The following is an 18,866-nucleotide window of genomic DNA, read 5'->3' on the forward strand; positions in this document are numbered from 1 at the left end:
TTTTATTTTGGACATGGGCCTTTATTCAAAGTATACTGTTAACTATATTTTGTATACAGGCTGTCCTTTAAGTACAACTTTTAGTTCCCTTAAACGTGTGCTGGCATAACTATCTAGTTCCTTGTATTTTATTGTGAAATGACCAACCGGAAGTGATTACAACGATAGCTGGGTGACTTGACGCCGGTCGTGTGGGGAAACACTACCTCGGTGAGAATAAAGTGAGCAGTGTCCTTGCGTCCAGTCACACCGCGGCGGTACCGGCGAACACCACCGCTTTTCCGACAGGACACCGGAGTTGAAGTGCGCGTTATGTCCGTGAGTGTCTGACATACCCAGCATGTGGAGCCACTTTCTCCTTGGATGACCTACGCGCCGCGGGGGTGGGGGGGCATAACACCTTACCGAGCGCGTGCTCTCACATCCGGGCAACAAGTCCACTTTCACGCGCACACTTCTGGCTGACGTCACCAGCGCGGCAGTGAAGTTCGAGCGGACATATTTTTTTTCCTTACCGCTTTTTTTTTTTGAGGCTGGTGTCGTCACATGATGTACACCATCACCAGAGGGCCCAGCAAACTTGTTACACAACGGAGGACGACAGGTGAGGACGCGTCCAGCCCAGTGCGCGTGCGCGTGTTGTCGCCTACGTCAACGTGATGATGCAATGTGACGTCAGGCAATTACACCACGTGCGCTTTTACTTTGCTTCAGGTCCCACGCAACAAGTCGACAACAAATCAGCCGAGTCGAAGCCAAGGCCGACGACGTGGCTCACTCCGAAGTAAGTAATTTTCATTTAAAGGCCTACTGAAATGAGATGTTCTTATTTAAACGGGGATAGCAGGTCCATTCTATGTGTCATACTTGAGCATTTCGCGATATTGCCATATTTTTGCTGTAAGGATTTAGTCAAGAAAATCGACAATAAAGTTCGCAACTTTTGGTATAAAAAAGCCTTGCCTTTACCGGAAGTAGCAGACGATGCGCGCGTGATGTCACTGGTTGTAGAGCTCCTCACATTGTTTACAATCATGGCCACCAGCAGCTAGAGCGATTCGGACCGAGAAAGCGACAATTTCAAAAAGCACCAACTCGTCTAAATAAAAGAAAGCAAATGTGGTCAGTTGATATCCTCTCCACGCAGGAGAGGAGAGCAGAGCAGGAAAGAGACGGCAGATCAACTGGTCTAAAAGGGGGGTCGATTTATTTTTGCTGAAAGGATTTAGTAAAGAAAACCGACGATAAAGTTCGCAACTTTTGGTATAAAAAAGCCTTGCCTTTACCGGAAGTAGCAGACGATGCGCGCGTGACGTCACTGGTTGTAGAGCTCCTCACATTGTTAACAATCATGGCCACCAGCAGCTAGAGCGATTCGGACCGAGAAAGCGACAATCTCCCCATTAATTTGAGCAAGGATGAAAGATTTGTGGATGAGGATATTGAGAGTGAAGGACTAGAAGGAAGAAAAAAAGACGAGGGCAGTGAGAGCGATTCAGATGTTATCAAACACATTTACTAGGATAATTCTGGAGAATCCCTTATCTGCCTATTGTGTTACTAGTGTTTTGGTGAGATTATATGGTACCTGAAAGTCAGAGGGGTGTGGCCACGGGTGTGTTGACCGCCAGTGTCTCCGGTGGGAGGAGGTAATAGTCCGCAGCTGCAGGAGGATGCAAGCTACGCTGATGTCTCCGGTAAGAGCCGACTTATTACCACAATTTTCTCACCGAAAACTGCCGGTTGACATGAGGTCTGGATCCATGTTCGCTTGACCGCTCTGTTCCATAGTAAAGCTTCACCTTCGGGAATTTTAAACAAGGAAACACCGGCTGTGTTTTTGTGGCTAAAGGCTAAAAGCTTCCCACCTCCATCTTCGCAAGTTCGCAACTTTTGGTATAAAAAAGCCTTGCCTTTACCGGAAGTAGCAGATGATGCGCGCGTGATGCCACTGGTTGTAGAGCTCCTCACATTGTTTACAATCATGGCCACCAGCAGCTAGAGCGATTCGGACCGAGAAAGCGACAATTTCCCCATTAATTTGAGCAAGGATGAAAGATTTGTGGATGAGGATATTGAGAGTGAAGGACTAGAAGGAAGAAAAAAAAGACGAGGGCAGTGAGAGCGATTCAGATGTTATTAGACACATTTGCTTGGATAATTCTGGAAAATCCCTTATCTGCCTATTGTGTTACTAGTGTTTTGGTGAGATTATATGGTACCTGAAAATCAGAGGGGTGTGGCCACGGGTGTGTTGACCGCCAGTGTCTCCGGTGGGAGGAAGTAATAGTCCGCAGCTGCAGGAGGATGCAAGCTACGCTGATGTCTCCGGTAAGAGCCGACTTATTACCACAATTTTCTCACCGAAAACTGCCGGTTGACATGAGGTCTGGATCCATGTTCGCTTGACCGCTCTGTTCCATAGTAAAGCTTCACCTTCGGGAATTTTAAACAAGGAAACACCGGCTGTGTTTTTGTGGCTAAAGGCTAAAAGCTTCCCACCTCCATCTTCGCAAGTTCGCAACTTTTGGTATAAAAAAGCCTTGCCTTTACCGGAAGTAGCAGATGATGCGCGCGTGATGTCACTGGTTGTAGAGCTCCTCACATTGTTTACAATCATGGCCACCAGCAGCTAGAGCGATTCGGACCGAGAAAGCGACAATTTCCCCATTAATTTGAGCAAGGATGAAAGATTTGTGGATGAGGATATTGAGAGTGAAGGACTAGAAGGAAGAAAAAAAAGACGAGGGCAGTGAGAGCGATTCAGATGTTATTAGACACATTTGCTTGGATAATTCTGGAAAATCCCTTATCTGCCTATTGTGTTACTAGTGTTTTGGTGAGATTATAGGGTACCTGAAAGTCAGAGGGGTGTGGCCACGGGTGTGTTGACCGCCAGTGTCTCCGGTGGGAGGAGGTAATAGTCCGCAGCTGCAGGAGGATGCAAGCTACGCTGATGTCTCCGGTAAGAGCCGACTTATTACCACAATTTTCTCACCGAAAACTGCCGGTTGACATGTGGTCGGGATCCATGTTCGCTTTACCGCTCTGTTCCATAGTAAAGCTTCACCTTCGGGAATTTTAAACAAGGAAACACCGGCTGTGTTTTTGTGGCTAAAGGCTAAAAGCTTCCCACCTACATCTTTCTACTTTGACTTCTCCATTATTAATTGAACAAATTGCAAAAGATTCAGCAACACAGATGTCCAGAATACTGTGTAATTATGCGGTTAAAGCAGACTACTTATAGCTTGGATCGGGCTGGAAAATAATGTCTAAGGTTCTAATCCTCACCACCATAGTGTAAAATTAACTAAGTACATTATCACTGGAGGACGAGAGGAAAAGGAATGGCTAATAAACATGCAACACACCAAACAGGACACAAGAAGCCAACCGCTGAAGCTTTAACGTAAAGTAGGGGCGATCGATCCGGATGTCTACACTATCAATAACTAATATGGTTTCAGTATAATAAATTATAGTAAGGTGTTTAGATCAATTTTTTAGTTTTTTTTTATTTACAGAATCAACGAGTAAGTCACTGGTTACTGAAAAGCTTTTTGAGGACCAAACCCAAATAAAATAACAAGGAGCGAAGTTTTGTTTACTTATTGTGCACACGCCAATTTTTTTTCTGTTAAATATTCTTACGTATTTAACAGCATCTGGTTTACTACCTACTCAGTGGTTAAAGTATCTGCCCTGAGATCGGTAGGTCGTGAGTTCAAATCCCGGCCGAGTCATTCCTAAGACTATAAAAATGGGACCCATTACCTCCCTGCTTGGCACTCAGCATTAAGGGTTGGAATTGGGGGTTAAATCACCAAAAATGATTCCCGGGCGCGGCACCGCTGCTGCTCACTGCTCCCCTCACCTCCCAGGGGGGGATCAAGGGTGATGGGTCAAATGCAGAGAATAATTTCGCCACATCTAGTATGTGTGTGACAATCATTGGTACTTTAACTTTAGATGATCACTATAATAAGATATACAGTTGTGTTCAAAATAATAGCAGTTCCACATCACTAGCAAGATAAAAAAACTTTTTTTTTTTAGAATTTCAACTTCTGCACTGCAAGTAAGTTTCTAAAAGGTTTAGTAAAGGTATAGAAAACCAACAGACCCAACAGGCATGCCGTGCATGCTGCTGATTCTGTGAAACTGAATCATTTACTAAAAGGGACGTGTTCAAAAAAATCACAGTGCGTAGTTCAATTAGTGACGTCATTAATTATGTGAAAAAAAGTGGCCCTTATTTAAAGATCAAGGCAACTGACGCACAGATTCCCCAGGCACTGCTTCCTCATAGGAAGACGTGTTGGTGGGATTGAGGAGGTCTTCGAAGTATTCCTTCCACCTATCCACAACATCCGCAGTTGAGGTCAGCAGAACACCATCCGCACCATACACGGTGTTGATAGTGCACTGCTTCCCTTCCTGAGGCGGCGGACGGTGGTCCAGAATCGCTTCGAAGCCGTCCGGAAGTCGTTTTCCATGGCTTCCCCGAACTCCTCCCATGTCCGAGTTTTTGCCTCAGCGACCGCTGAAGCTGCACAACGCTTGGTCTGTCGGTACCCGTCCACTGCCTCCGGAGTCCTATGAGCCAAAAGGACCCGATAGGACTCCTTCAGCTTGACGGCATCCCTCACCACTGGTGTCCACCAAGGGGTTTTAGGATTGCCGCCCCGACAAGCACCAACTACCTTGCGGCCGCCTCGACAATAGAGGTGCGGAACATGGTCCACTCGGACTCAATGTCCAGCACCTCCCTCGTGACATGTTCAAAGTTCTTCCGGAGGTGGGAATTTAAACTTTCTCTGACAGGAGACTCTGCCAGACGTTCCCAGCAGACCCTCACAATGCGTTTGGGCCTCCCAGGTCTGTCCGGCATCTTCCCCCACCATCGCAGCCAACTCACCACCAGGTGGTGATCGGTAGAAAGCTCCGCCCCTCTCTTCACCCGAGTGTCCAAAACATCCATCCATCCATCTTCTTCCGCTTATCCGAGGTCGGGTCGCGGGGGCAACAGCCTAAGCAGGGAAACCCAGACTTCCCTTTCCCCAGCCACTTCTTCTAGCTCTTCCAGGGGATCCCGAGGCGTTCCCAGGCCAGCCGGGAGACATAGTCTTCCCGACGTGTCCTGGGTCTTCCCCGTGGCCTCCTACCAGCTGGACGTGCCCTAAACACCTCCCTCGGGAGGCGTTCGGGTGGCATCCTGACCAGATGCCCGAACCACCTCATCTGGCTCCTCTCGATGGGAAGGAGCAGCAGCTTTACTTTGAGTTCCTCCCGGATGGATGGATGGCAACTGACGCTGCATTATGTGGCTGTGCATTTGTCCTTGAAAAACAGAGTAAAATGGATCCTTCCAGACACTGTTCAGAATAAGAGCTTTCTTTGATTAAGAATTTAATAAGAGAGGAAAACCTATAAAGTGAGAAAATGATAGGCTGTTCAGCCAAAATGATACATAACGCTTTAAAATTGCTGCCAAAACCAAAAAGGCGAGGAAGAAAAAGTGTTATTGGAATGGATGGGAGAATGACCAACATGGCAAAGGCTCAGCCAATGATCAGCTCCAGGAGGATCAAAGAAGATCTAAGATGGCCTGTGAGTACTGTAACGATCAGACCACGTCTATGTGAAGCCAAGCAGCCAGCAAAGTCCCATTGTTAAAAAAAAAAAAAAGTCGTGCTGAACAAATTGACTGGCCTAAAAAGAAATGGCGTAATATTTTGTGGACTGATGAGAGTAAGATTGTTCTTTTTGGGTCCAAGAGCCACAGACAGTTTGTCAGATGTCCTGCAAATACTGAATTCAAGCCCCAGTACACAGTGAAGACAGACAGTGGTGCAAGGATCATGATATGGGGATGTTTCTCGTACTATGGTGTTGGTCCTATTTATCGCATACCAGGGATCATGGATCAGTTTTAGTACATCAGTATACTGGAAGAAATCCTGTTTCAACAAGAAAATGACCCCAAACACACCAGCAAGTGAGCAAAATTATGGTGGCCAGCACAATCCCTGGACCTTAAAGGCCTACTGAAAGCCACTACTACCGACCACGCAGTCTGATAGTTTATATATCAATGATGAAATATTAACATTGCAACACATGCCAATACGGCCGGTTTAGTTTCCTAAATTACAATTTTAAATTTCCCGCGGAGTTTCTTGTTGGAAAATGTCACGGAATGATGACGCGTGTTTGTGACGTTATTGGTTGGAGGGGACATTTTAGCCCAGCACCACTTACGGCTAAAAGTAGTCTCTTTTCAACGCATAATTACACAGTAATTTGGACATCTGTTTGAGTTGAGTTGAGTTGAGTTTGAGTTTATTTCGAACATGCAAGCATACAACATGATACATCACAATTTCCAGTTTCTCTTTTCAACATGTTCGAAAAGGAGGAGGAAGAAGCAGAGCTTATTTAATCCTACCCCTTTTCTTTACATAACAGTTGCTAAAACTTTTGTCCACTTCCTGTTCTCAATGTATACTCCATAAGTAATAAGTAATCACAATACAAATAAATAAATAAATAAATGAATAAATAATTGCTTAAGTTTTAATCCATACGATGAGATAAGTCAGATTATTTTGAGAATGAATGAGTTAGTAAAATCAGAATGTTAATCATGGTTCTTCATTTTTGTACTTTAACACTTCCAGTTTGAATAGTTTCTTGAAGTGGATCATATTAGTACGTTGTTTGATTGCTTTGCTTAATCCATTCCATAATTTAATTCCACATACTGATATACTGAAGGTTTTAAGTGTTGTACGTGCATACAAATGTTTTAAATTACATTTTTCTCTAAGATTATATTTCTCTTCTTTTGTTGAGAAGAATTGTTGTATATTCTTGGGAAGCTGAATCTTTTGCAATTTGTTCAATTAATAATGGAGATTATAAATGAGAATGCAGTTGGTGGAAAGCGGTGGATTGCAGCTGCCTTTAGCACCGAGACACAGCCGGTGTTTCTTTGTTTTTGTTGTGAAGCTTTAAAGGGGAACATTATCACAATTTCAAAAGGGTTAAAAACAATAAAAATCAGTTCCCAGTAGCTTGTTGTATTTTTTGAAGTTTTTTTCAAAATGTTACCGGCCCCGGAATATCCCTAAATAAAGCTTTAAAGTGCTTGATATTCGCTATTTGCGATGCGACTATCCATTTCCCTGTGACGTCAGACAGTGTTGCCAATGTAAACAAACAACGGCGGATACCACAGCAAGATTTAGCGACATTAGCTCGGATTCAGACTCTGATTTCAGAGGTTTAAGCGATTCAACAGATTACACATGTATTGAAACGGATGGTTGGAGTATGAAAGTATTGCAGAAGAAACTGAAGCTATGAAGCGAATAGCTATTGACGCTATTCATAGCCATAGTATGGCCGAATAGCTGCGTTAGCATCGCCGGTAAAATGTGCGGACCAAACCATCAGGACTTTCGCATCTCGTGACACTGGAGCAACTTAAATCCGTCGATTGGTAAGTGTTTTTTTCGCATTAAATGTGGGTAGAAGGAATCGTAATATAGTTGCAAATGCATCTGCAGGTTATACGTACATCTCTGTGCAATGTCTGCTTTAGCACCGTCCGTTAAATAGCATGTTAGCATCGATTAGCGTAGCATGTTAGCATCGATTAGCTGGCAGTCAACATCAACAAAATTCACCTTTGTGATTTTGTTGACTTTATAGTTGCAAATGCATCTACAGGTTATCCATACATCTCTCTGCCATGTCTGCTTTAGCACCGTCCGTTAAATAGCATGTTAGCATCGATTAGCTGGCAGTCGACATCAACAAAACTCACCTTTGTGATTTCGTTGACTTTATAGTTGCAAATGCATCTGCAGGTTATCCATACATCTCTGTGCCATGTCTGCCTTAGCACCGCCTGTAAATAGCATGTTAGCATCGATTAGCGTAGCATGTTAGCATCGATTAGCTGGCAGTCACGCCGCAAACAAATATGTCTGATTAGCACATAAGTCTACATCAGCAAAACTCACCTTTGTGATTTCGTTGACTTTATCGTTGCAAATGCATCTGCAGGTTATCCATACATCTCTGTGCCATGTCTGTCATCGCCGGTAAAATGTGGAGACACTTTGTTACATTCAATGGGGGTCTGGCGGCAGACATTTTCGCATCTTCGGGCCAGTGGTGCAACTTGAATCCCTCCCTGTTAGTGTTGTTACACCCTCCGACAACACACTGACGAGGCATGATGTCTCCAAGGTTCCAAAAAATAGTCGAAAATACGGAAAATAAGAGAGCTGAGACCCGGTGTTTGTAATGTGTTGAAAATGAAAATGGCGGCTGTATTACCTCGGAGACGTCACGTTCTGACGTCATCACCACATGAGCGATAAACAGAAAGGCATTTAATTCGCCAAAATTCACCCATTTAGAGTTTGGAAATCGGTTAAAAAATATGTGGTCTTTTTTCTGCACCATCAAGGTATATATTGACGCTTACATAGGTCTGGTGATAATGTTCCCCTTTAACACAGAGCGGTCAAGCGAACATGTTTTTCTACGTCAATACATACGTTTTTGGATGGGAAAATTGTCAGCTCTTACCGGAGACATCAGTGGATTATGGGACTTTCTCCTGTAGCTGTCAAAAAGCAGCTGTGATCTTGGCTCCTCATCGGCTTTCTCTGACACACTGGCGTTCACCGCAGCCCTCCAACTTTCAGGTATGACTTTACTCATCTAATCTCACTAGAATACTATTAACACAATAAGCAGGTATGGGATTTTCCAGAATTATCCTAGTAAATGTGTCTAATTACATCTGAAACGGTCCCACTGCCGCCGCCCGGAGCCGTCGCTTTTTCCTTTTTTTTTTTTTTAGTGCCTCACTAACTTTCCTCATCCACGAATCTTTCATCCTCGCTCAAATTATTGGCGAAATTGTTGCTTTCTCGGTCTGAAAAGCTCTTGCTGCTGGAGGCTCATATTATAAAAAATGTTCAGATGTGAGGAGCCCTCACACCGGTGACGTCACGCGCACATTGTCTGCTACTTCCAGTAAAGGCAAGGCTTTTTTATTAGCGACCAAAAGTTGCGAACTTTATCGTCGATGTTCTCTACTAAATCCTTTCAGCAAAAATATGGCAAAATCGCAAAATGATCAAGTATGACACATAGAATGGACCTGCTATCCCCGTTTAAATAAATCTCATTTCAGTAGGCCTTTAATCCCATTGAAAACTTGTGGGCTGACATAAAATGCTGTTCATGAAGCAAAGCCAAGAAATGCAGAGGAATTGTGAAACGTAGTACAATTGTCCAGGGCTGCAATACCTGTTGACTGGTGCCAGAAGTTGGTGGACTCCATGTGCCACAGATGTGAAGCAGTTATCAGAAACCCTGGTTATGCAACTAAATTGTAGTTAATAATTCTAAGGAAAGTTGAATCTGCAAGCCTTTCTTAGTTTATACAGTATGTTTGAGTTTTGTAAAGACAGATGTTAACACTGCTATTTTTTTGTTTTATATTACTTGACTTTCTGTAAAATATCAAATTTTAAATTACTTTTTTCCAATTTTCTGGCTTTGAAATAGAAATGTGCAGTGTCCCCAATACGTGTTCATTAAAATACAATTTATTTGAAGAATTTTGAGGTTTACTCACCTGTTTAAACACTATTATTATGAACATAACTACTTTATAAAAATGTGCTATTGTGTAAACTATAATTTTTGCTTCAAGGTGGAGTTGGGCTTCTTCCTACTCCTTTTTGGATGTGTTTGGAATATTGGTTTCAAAATTAGTTCCAAATAATAAACTTTTTATTTGATATTTACCTCTACTAAATGAATATGTCGTTAAAACACCAACAATGTGACCTAGTTCCTCTACATCTGTGGTGCGAAAATAATTTGTCACCAAGTACCACCTCAGAAAATACTCGGCTCCCCAAGCACCACCATAATGACCAGCATTAAAATACAGTAGCGTAGTAGGCCCAAGTGTTCATTAAAACAATCCAGAAATTTTATGTAACAAGTATATTTAATATTTTTGGCGACTGTAACATTACACACAACTTGAACAGTAACACTGTTTGAATATAGGAAAATAGAACCCCTTTACTTTAATCAGGTGATTTGAGAATCCTGCTCTGTATAAATGTAAATTACATGTATGGTGCCCCCTATGGGTTGTGATCCAAAGCATAAATGTATTACAAATGCTTGATGGTGACCATGTTTTTAAACCATACCTCAAAGTTGTGTAATCAATTCCAGAGTGATTCGGTTTTGCACAATGCAGGTTGTGAGAACTCTTGACTTTATAAACAGCGCCACCATGTGGGGTACGTACTGTATTTGTCAAAATTATAACATTTTTTTGTGGTAGAGCTTCCTGTTACGGTAATAAATACTATTTTCTATTCTGTAAACATCCGACGGTCAAAAGCAATTATTTAAAAACAAATTCTGTCTGTAATCCAGATAGAACAGTATTTAAAAATGTAACTTGGTGGGTTAAATTTAGTTCCATCTTGTCTCAGCAGGTGATGACACTCAGTAATGTCCACATATGTATGAAACACTGAATGTGTAGTAGTTACTACTTGTCAGGATGTTAAGTATGCACCAGTGAGCATATAAGCCACACCCACTAAATGTTTTTTTATTAAAAATAAAGTTTCCGTATATCGGCCATACTGGACTATAAGCCACAAAATGTAAATGTTTATTGACATACCTTTTTTAATTGTTTTTAAAGAAAACAGCATAGACCCACCAGCTGTGGAAGCTTGCTCTCCAATCAGCTAAACAGACTGAATAAGTCCACAGTGACGTTTTGGTGAATTTACTGAGGGATTTGTGTTTTATGAAAACTACAAAACCCAAAACCAGTGAAGTTGGCACGTTGTGTAATTGGTAAATAAAAACAATACAATGATTTGCAAATCCTTAACTTATATTCAATTGAATAGACTGCAAAGACAAGATATTTACGTTGGAACTGGAAAACGTTATATTTTGCAAATATTAGCTCATTTGGAATTTGATGCCTGCAACAGGTTTTAAAAAAGCTAGCACAAGTGGCAACAAAGAATGAACAAGTTGAGGAATGCTCTTCAAACATTTATTTGGAACATCCCACAGGTGAACAGGCTAATTGGGAACAGTTGAGTGCCATGATTGGGTATAAAAGCAGCTTGCTGAATTTCCATTAGGGATCAATAAAGTACTTTCTATTCTATTCCATGAAATTCTCAGTCATTCACAAACAAGGATGGGGCGAGGGTCATCACTTTGTGAACAAATGTGTGAGTAAATTGTTTAAGAACATTTCTCAACCAGGTATTGCAAAGAATTTAGGGATTTCACCATCGACGGTCCGTAATACCATCAAAAGGTTCAGAGAACCTGGAGAAATCACTGCATGTAAGCAGCAAGGCTGAAAACCAACATTGAATGCCCGTGACCTTCGATACCTCAGGTGGTACGGCATCAAAAAGAGAAATTAGTGTGTAAAGGATATCACCACACGGACTAGGGAACAATTCAGAAAAACACTGTCAGTAACTACAGTTGGTCGCTCCATCTGTAAGTGCAAGTTAAAACTCTACTGTGCAAAGTTAAATATCTTGTATTTGCAGTTTATTCAATTGAATATGAATTGAATAAATCATTGTGTTCTGTTTTTATTTATGAATTACAAATTGGCTGCACCGTTTTATAAACTGTAGGGGTCAAAGCGTAGGAAAAAATGACTAATCTGTGGTATTGTATTAGATTGTTGTGGTTATTAATGACATGTTTCACCTCCACAGTGCTCCAACCCCAAAGATTGTGTTCAACCGCCTCAATGGGAAGCGTTACCACAGTGCGTCCACACAGAAGGTGGACAGCCCGGCAGAGGGATTCACACCCGCGCACGAGGAGAACGTCAAATTTGTATATGAAGGTAAGTAAGACCTGGTGTCATTTGCAACACAAATAGCGAAGAGGTCAAAAGTCAAAACAAGTCTGTCCAATGTACATGCAAGTTTCAAACCCCACTCACTTATTACTTCTCTTGAAGAATCCACTTCCTGTGGTTAATCAATGACTTGTTAATGAAATGAGACTTACTGATGTGGAGCCAAAATCATCAAATCCACAATAAAGAATAAGTTAGATAAGATTCATGCTTGCAACAAAGTGCAGTTTATCTCTAATCCTGATACAAAAGCTGCTCATTAGCCAACTAGTTCACTCATACTTGCTGGGTCAAAGTTCACCGTGTGCACACAACATTTAAAAGTAACTTATTAGAGTCAAGTGTAGCCACTTAGTAACTAGTTATACATATCTCCTCATCCTAAAATGTCTCGTTATTCAAGTTTGTCTTGCGGAAATGTTTGTGTGTTTGCAGACTGCAGCACTTATACACTTGATTGACACAAACATTGTTTGTCTTTGTGGTTGCAGCACATTTAATCAGCTTGAAATGTGTTTGTAGTTACTATAAGCATCTTTAGTAGGAAGCAGCGCACTTCTAAATGACAGCAATAATTATGGACTGCCGATATTATCAGCCGATAAATGCTTTAAAATGTAATACCGGAAATCATCGGTATCAGTTTCAAAAAGTAAAATTTATGACTTTTTAAAACGCTGCAGTGTACCTGGACGTAGGGGGAAATACAGAGCACCAATAAACCTTAAAAGCACAGCCTTTTCATGCCGGCCCAGTCACACAATATCTACAAGTGAATGTAACACATACTTGGTCAACAGCCATACAGGTCACACTGAGGGTGGCCATATAAACAACTTTTAACACTGTTACAAATATGCGCCACATTATGAACCCACACCAAACAAGAATGACAAACCCATTTTGGGAGAACATCCGCACCGTAACACAACAGAACAAATACCCAGACCCCTTGCAGCTCTAACTCTTCAGGGTTGCTACAATATACACCTCCCCGCTACCACCAACCCCGCCCACCTCAACCTCCTCATGCTCTCTCAGGGAGAGCATGTCCTAAATTCCAAGCTGCTGTTTTGAGGCATGTTAAAAAAAAAAAAAATGCACTTTGGGACTTCAATAATAAATATAGCAGTGCCATGTTGGCATTTTTTTCCATAAGTTGATTTATTTTGGAAAACCTTGTTCCATTGTTTAATGCATCCAGCGGGGCATCACGACAAAATTAGGCATAATAATGTGTTAATTCCACGACTGTATGTATCAGTATCAGTAATTGAGGGTTGGACAATATCTGAATATCTGCAAAAAAGTCATTATCGTACATCTCTAGTTGTGGTATTAGTTTATAGTTACACTAGCATACAGTTACAATATGGTATGTTATATATTTACAGTTTCACATTACATGTCCCTAAAAGGTGTAGGAAGAAGCAAAGCCTAATTGAGCCTCAACCTCTTCCATCTCATATTATGTAGGCCTTGTTTTTGTGTTGTTCATCAAGTCTTCTGTGTTTCCACCAGCATGGCGAGAGGTGCAGCAGAAGTTGGGCGATGAAGACGTCGAGGACTCGACGGGCAGCCAAGGACCCGTTCAGTACACCGAGAAGGTTCCCAGTACGGTCATGAAGAGTAAGTACCTGCTTCTTTATATACTTTGTTCTCTCTTTTAGAAACATTACCAAGAATGTTTCTAAAATGTCACAATCGGCCATGGTTGTGCTGCAACCATCACCCGTTAGTAAACATCAGGGGTGTGGGGAAAAAATCGATTCGAATACGTTGTGCGATTTAGAATTGATGCTCTTTTTTTTTTTTTTTTTAATCAACCCAACAAACCACTAAACAGCAATACCATAACAATGCAATCCAATTCCAAAACCGAACCTGACCCAGCAACACTCAGAACTGCAATAAACAGAGCAATTGAGAGGAGACACAAACACGACACAGAACAAACCAAAAGTAGTGAAACAAAAATGAATATTATCAACAACAGCATCAATATTAATTATAATTTCAGTATAGCAGTGATTAAAAATTCCTCATTGACATTATCATTAGACGTTTATAAAAATAAAAAGAACAATAGAGTCACAGTGGCTTACACTTGCATCGCATCTCATAAGCTTGACAACACACTTTGTCCAATGTTTTCAAAAAGATAAAATAAGTCATATTTTTGGTTCGTTTAATAGTTAAAACAAATTTACATTTTTGCAATCAGTTGATAAAACATTGTCCTTTACAATTATAGAAACTTTTTTAAAAACATCTACTACTCTGCTAGCATGTTAGCAGACTGGGGTGGAGCTTACTGAAATCCTATGTATTGAATGAATACAGAATCGTTTTGAATAGGAAAAATATCGTTTTTGAATCAAGAATCGCGTTGAATCGAAAAAAAAATCGATACATTATCGAATTGTGACCCCAAGAAATGATATTGAATCGAATCGTGGGACACCCAAAGATTCGCAGCCCTAGTAAACATGTTGCTTGTGTACTCTCTCAAACCTTCAAAGACACTACTAGACTAATTCCTTGTCAAAGAAGTGCACGTGTGACCTTTCACCTCATCCATCTTTGATTGGATGGTGATTACAACTGTGACCGATACTGAAAAAGATTAGTGTTCCATGGGTTCCCTCCGGGTACTCCGGCTTCCTCCCACTTCCAAAGACATGCACCTGGGGATAGGTTGATTGGCAACACTAAATTGGCCCTAGTGTGTGAATGTGAGTGTGAATGTTGTCTGTCTATCTGTCGATGAGGTGGCGACTTGTCCAGGGTGTACCCTGCCTTCCGCCCGATTGTAGCTGAGATAGGCGCCAGCGCCCCCCGCAACCCCGAAAGGGAATAAGCGGTAGAAAATGGATGGGATGGATGAAGGGTTGTGCAGCTACGGGGTGCAGGAGCGACTACAACCAGAAAATGAGCTAAAAACATGAAGTAATATTTGGAAATACGAATGAAATATTCTGTAGTTTCTTTTTGTGGTTGAGTTAAAAGCCATACTTTCAAGTTGCTCATCTACTAAAGGTTTGCATGTATTAAAACACAAGCAGACTTGATAGCACACGCAAAGCTGATCTACTTGGATTGCGTCTGTTAAATGAGCAAAATAAGGAGTGCTGATCATGTAGTGCATTGTCTTGACGAATATATGCTGATTATTACACCTTCATTACAGGGAGGAGAATGCATGTATGTCAGCATACTAAATGATGTATATGTATTGCTGCATGTTTGAAAACACCGCTATACACCACATGTAGGAACATGATTAAATGTCGCCGTAGTGAAAGCCGTGTGGTACACGCAAAATCTTTGTATAAAGCAGACTGCAGCAGTTATCAATTGTACACACAGTCTTAATAATAATATTAACTTCGATTTATATCGCGCTTTTCTAAACACTCAAAGCGCTCACAGAGAAGTGGGACTCAACATTCATTCACACCTGGTGGTGGTAAGCAACATCAGTAGCCACAGCTGCCCTGGGGTAGACTGACGGAAGCGTGGCTGCCAGTTTGCACCTACGGCCCCTCCGACCACCACCTATCATTCATTCATCATTCATTCACCAGTGTGAGCGACACCGGGGGCAAAGGGTGAAGTGTCCTGCCCAAGGACACAACGGCAGCGATTTGGATGTCAATAGGTGGGAAACGAACCTGGAACCCTCAGGTTTCTGGCCGGCCGCTCTACCCACTACGCCAGGGGTAGGGAACCTATGGCTCTAGAGCCAGATGTGGCTCTTCTGATGACTGCATCTGGCTCTCAGATAAATCTTAGCTGACATTGCTTAACACGATAAGTAATTAATAATTACGATGGTAATCACAGTGTTAAAAATAACGTTCAAATTATAAAACATTTTCATGCATTTTAATCCAACCTTTGGTTTTCTATAGCACCTGTCCAAGATGTCGCATTAATGGTAAAAAGTAATATATTTATTATTGGTTAAATTTAAAATAACAATGTTTTTAAAAAGAGTAAGAGACTTATTATACTCTAAAAATGTTGGTCTTGCCAAGACCTGGACTATGGTGTGGTTTGTTTTCCCGTGGTGGAAAGCGATTGGAACGGACATGGCGTAACACTACGTCCTCTGTTCTCTGTCGTCCTCTGTGTTTTTTATACACTTTGATTTCTATTTTACTGTTTTAATTGATTTTACCCTTTAAAATAGTTTTTAATCATATTTGTTTTTATATTGGTTTTATATTTATTTATTTTTTGTTTTTATTCAGTCATTGGTGGAGCATAATATATATATATATATATATATATATACTTTTTTTAAATTTTATTTTATTTATTTATTTTTACAATTGTTTTTAACATGGCTGTGCAGCACTTTGGAAACGTTATTGTTGTTTAAATGTGCTATATAAATAAAGTGGATTGGATTGGTAATGACATCTTTAATCTTAACTCAAAAATATTACAAAAACAAAGGGTATAAACAAAAGGCGCTCTCAGTGGAGGTTAAAAACTTGGCTATGAAAACTAAAACTCGCACAATGGGAGAACTATGAACATAAAATAAAACTTACAAACTATGGCATGAAAAACTTACTTGGACCGAGAAAGAGCATGGATCATCGGCATGGCTAACATAGGTGTGTAGGAGGTGATAGAGGGTGAGTAGAAGGTGATGTCGCCAGGCTGACTGCCTGACAACTGCAGGCTTAAATGGTGACGTGGTGATTGACAACAGGTGCATGAGTTAAAGTGAATCAGGTGTGTGAGTCTTGAAAACAGGTGAACTGATTGGTTGTCATGGAAAGAAAAACAAACCAGGGTGCGCAAAAACAGGATCTAATGGAGTCAAAAACAGAACATAACTAATCAAAACATGATCACAAAGAAATGAAAGGTCTTACTTAAAAATGCACGCATTTAGTTGTATTCAGTGTTTAAAAAATACGGAAATACATTTTGAAATATTTGGCTTTCATGGCTCTCTCAACCAAAAAGGTTCCCGACCCCTGCACTACGCCATGCTGCCCCAGTCTTGGATCACACACACAACACGAAGTAACTTGTAACTAGTAACACACCATTTGATAGATTGCACGTGCTTGTTTAGCAGGTTGGATTTGTATCTTTGTAAATCACGCCCCGAGTGTCCAATAAGATCAGAATAAGTTACGAGATGTCTATTTTTGAAAAAGAGGTCTGAGATTTTGCTAATATAAGCAGCTTTTATTTATTTCCTGCAATTAGTGTGTGTATGAATGGGTGAATGTGGAAATAGTGTGAAAGCACATTCAGTGCCTTGAAGGTAGAAAAGCTCGACACAAGTATAACCCATTTACCATTTATTTCAATATGAAATGTTGCCGCGGTTTGATACAAATCCAAAGATAAATAAGAAAATGTCTAATTGTATACGTGACCACTTAAGTTCTGTGTGAGTCCACCTCTACAACCAATGTCTGTGTCTTAATGAAATGTTGCATTTAAGTCACTTTGACCTTCTTTGGAGTAAAGAGGGGATGATGTGATGCACACTTCCCCTACACCATTGGTTCTCAACCTTTTTTCAGTGATGAGCCCCCGTCAACAATTTTTAAATTCAAGTACCCCCTAATCAGAGCAAAGCATTTTGGGTTGGAAAAAAGAGATAAAGAAGTTAAATACAGCACTATGTCATCCGTTTCTGATTTATTAAATTGTATAAGAGTGCAAAATATTGCTCATTTGTAGTGGTCTGTCTTGAACTATTTGGGGGAAAAAAGATGTAAAAATAACTAAAAACTTGTTGAAAAATAAACAAGTGATTCGATTATAAATAACGATTTCTACACATAGAAGTAATCATCAGCTTGAAGTGCCCTCTTTGGGGATTGTAATAGATTCATGAACTTAATTCTAAACATTTCTTCACAAAAAAATAAATCTTTAAGATCAATATTTATGGAACATTTACACAAAAAAATTAGCTGTCAACACTGAATATTGCATTGTTGCATTTCTTTTCACAGTTTATGAACTTACATTCATATTTTGTTGAAGTATTATTCAATAAATATATTTATAAAGGATTTTTGAATTGTTGCTATTTTTATATATTTAAAAAAAATCTCACATACCCCTTGGCATACCTTCAAATACCCCCGTTTGAGAACCACTGCCCTCCACGTTGTGTGAAAGAGTGCATATGTCAAACTTCATTAACCTTTTTGTGCGTACACGTAGCTGGCTTTTGAAATACTGAAACTTTGTCAGAATTCCATGCAGTTTTCTAGAAGAGGCCCATGAACATTTGTTTTGTATCTGAACAACCTGTGGCGTGCTGACCATCTTCTTCAAAAGTAAATCTGTGATTCCTTTTTTTTTTTTTGCTTATGTTGCTGTTTAATGAGAAATGAATGTTTAGCAGTGAGTGTTTAGATGTTAACCATCTGCACAGTAGAGGAACATGACATCACTCTGTTGTCTTCACACAGACTTTGTCCCCATGGACTTGGAGGAGTGGTGGGCTCAGCGCTTCCTTGCAAACATTGCAGGCCTGTCATGACTGCTTTGAGAAGCAAAGTGTTGATGCTCCACCAGCCCAGGAACCACAAGGCTCAGGAAGAGAGGCAGGTCATGGCTCCAGGAAGCTTCGTGTGAAGACTTGTACGCCTTTTGGAACTTGACCTGATGCCTGGAGCGATACTACGCTGCTTCAGGCAATACTGAGCGCACAAAAACGGCCTTGATGATATTTTGCTGCACAATGCTCCTCTCTACTTGAATGAAACAGTTGATTGAAATTGTTTTAAGTGCTTCCCTCCTTCAAGTGTTCTGCTGTACCTACTCTGGCTCATCCTTTGGACCGGAATCTACTGAAGAGCAATAATAAAATGTTTTTTCAGAACTCTGTTCATACTTTTGA

The 18,866-nt window shown here is 40.8% G+C and overlaps 1 protein-coding gene across 1 annotated transcript; it reads left to right on the forward strand.

Annotated features, from left to right (window-relative positions):
• Positions 1 to 152: 152 nt before the first annotated feature.
• Positions 153 to 18,848, forward strand: mcrip2 (MAPK regulated corepressor interacting protein 2). Its single transcript, XM_061880509.1, has 5 exons — positions 153 to 604; positions 715 to 784; positions 11,826 to 11,959; positions 13,496 to 13,603; positions 18,436 to 18,848. Exons 1-5 carry the CDS (start codon positions 547 to 549, stop codon positions 18,504 to 18,506), a joined length of 441 nt encoding a protein of 146 aa, XP_061736493.1. The 5' UTR covers positions 153 to 546; the 3' UTR covers positions 18,507 to 18,848.
• The last annotated feature ends 18 nt before the right edge of the window (positions 18,849 to 18,866 follow it).

This window comes from Nerophis ophidion, linkage group LG20 (assembly GCF_033978795.1).
Source record: "Nerophis ophidion isolate RoL-2023_Sa linkage group LG20, RoL_Noph_v1.0, whole genome shotgun sequence".
Classification (NCBI taxonomy): Eukaryota; Metazoa; Chordata; class Actinopteri; order Syngnathiformes; family Syngnathidae; genus Nerophis; species Nerophis ophidion.

Bases quoted from the DNA above. Each gene is read 5' to 3' on its own strand.
- mcrip2 (XM_061880509.1), top strand. From the start codon at position 547: ATGATGTACACCATCACCAGAGGGCCCAGCAAACTTGTTACACAACGG. The intron at 785-11,825 runs GTAAGTAATTTT...TCACCTCCACAG, and splicing joins ACGACGTGGCTCACTCCGAA to TGCTCCAACCCCAAAGATTG. The intron at 13,604-18,435 runs GTAAGTACCTGC...GTCTTCACACAG, and splicing joins TCCCAGTACGGTCATGAAGA to ACTTTGTCCCCATGGACTTG.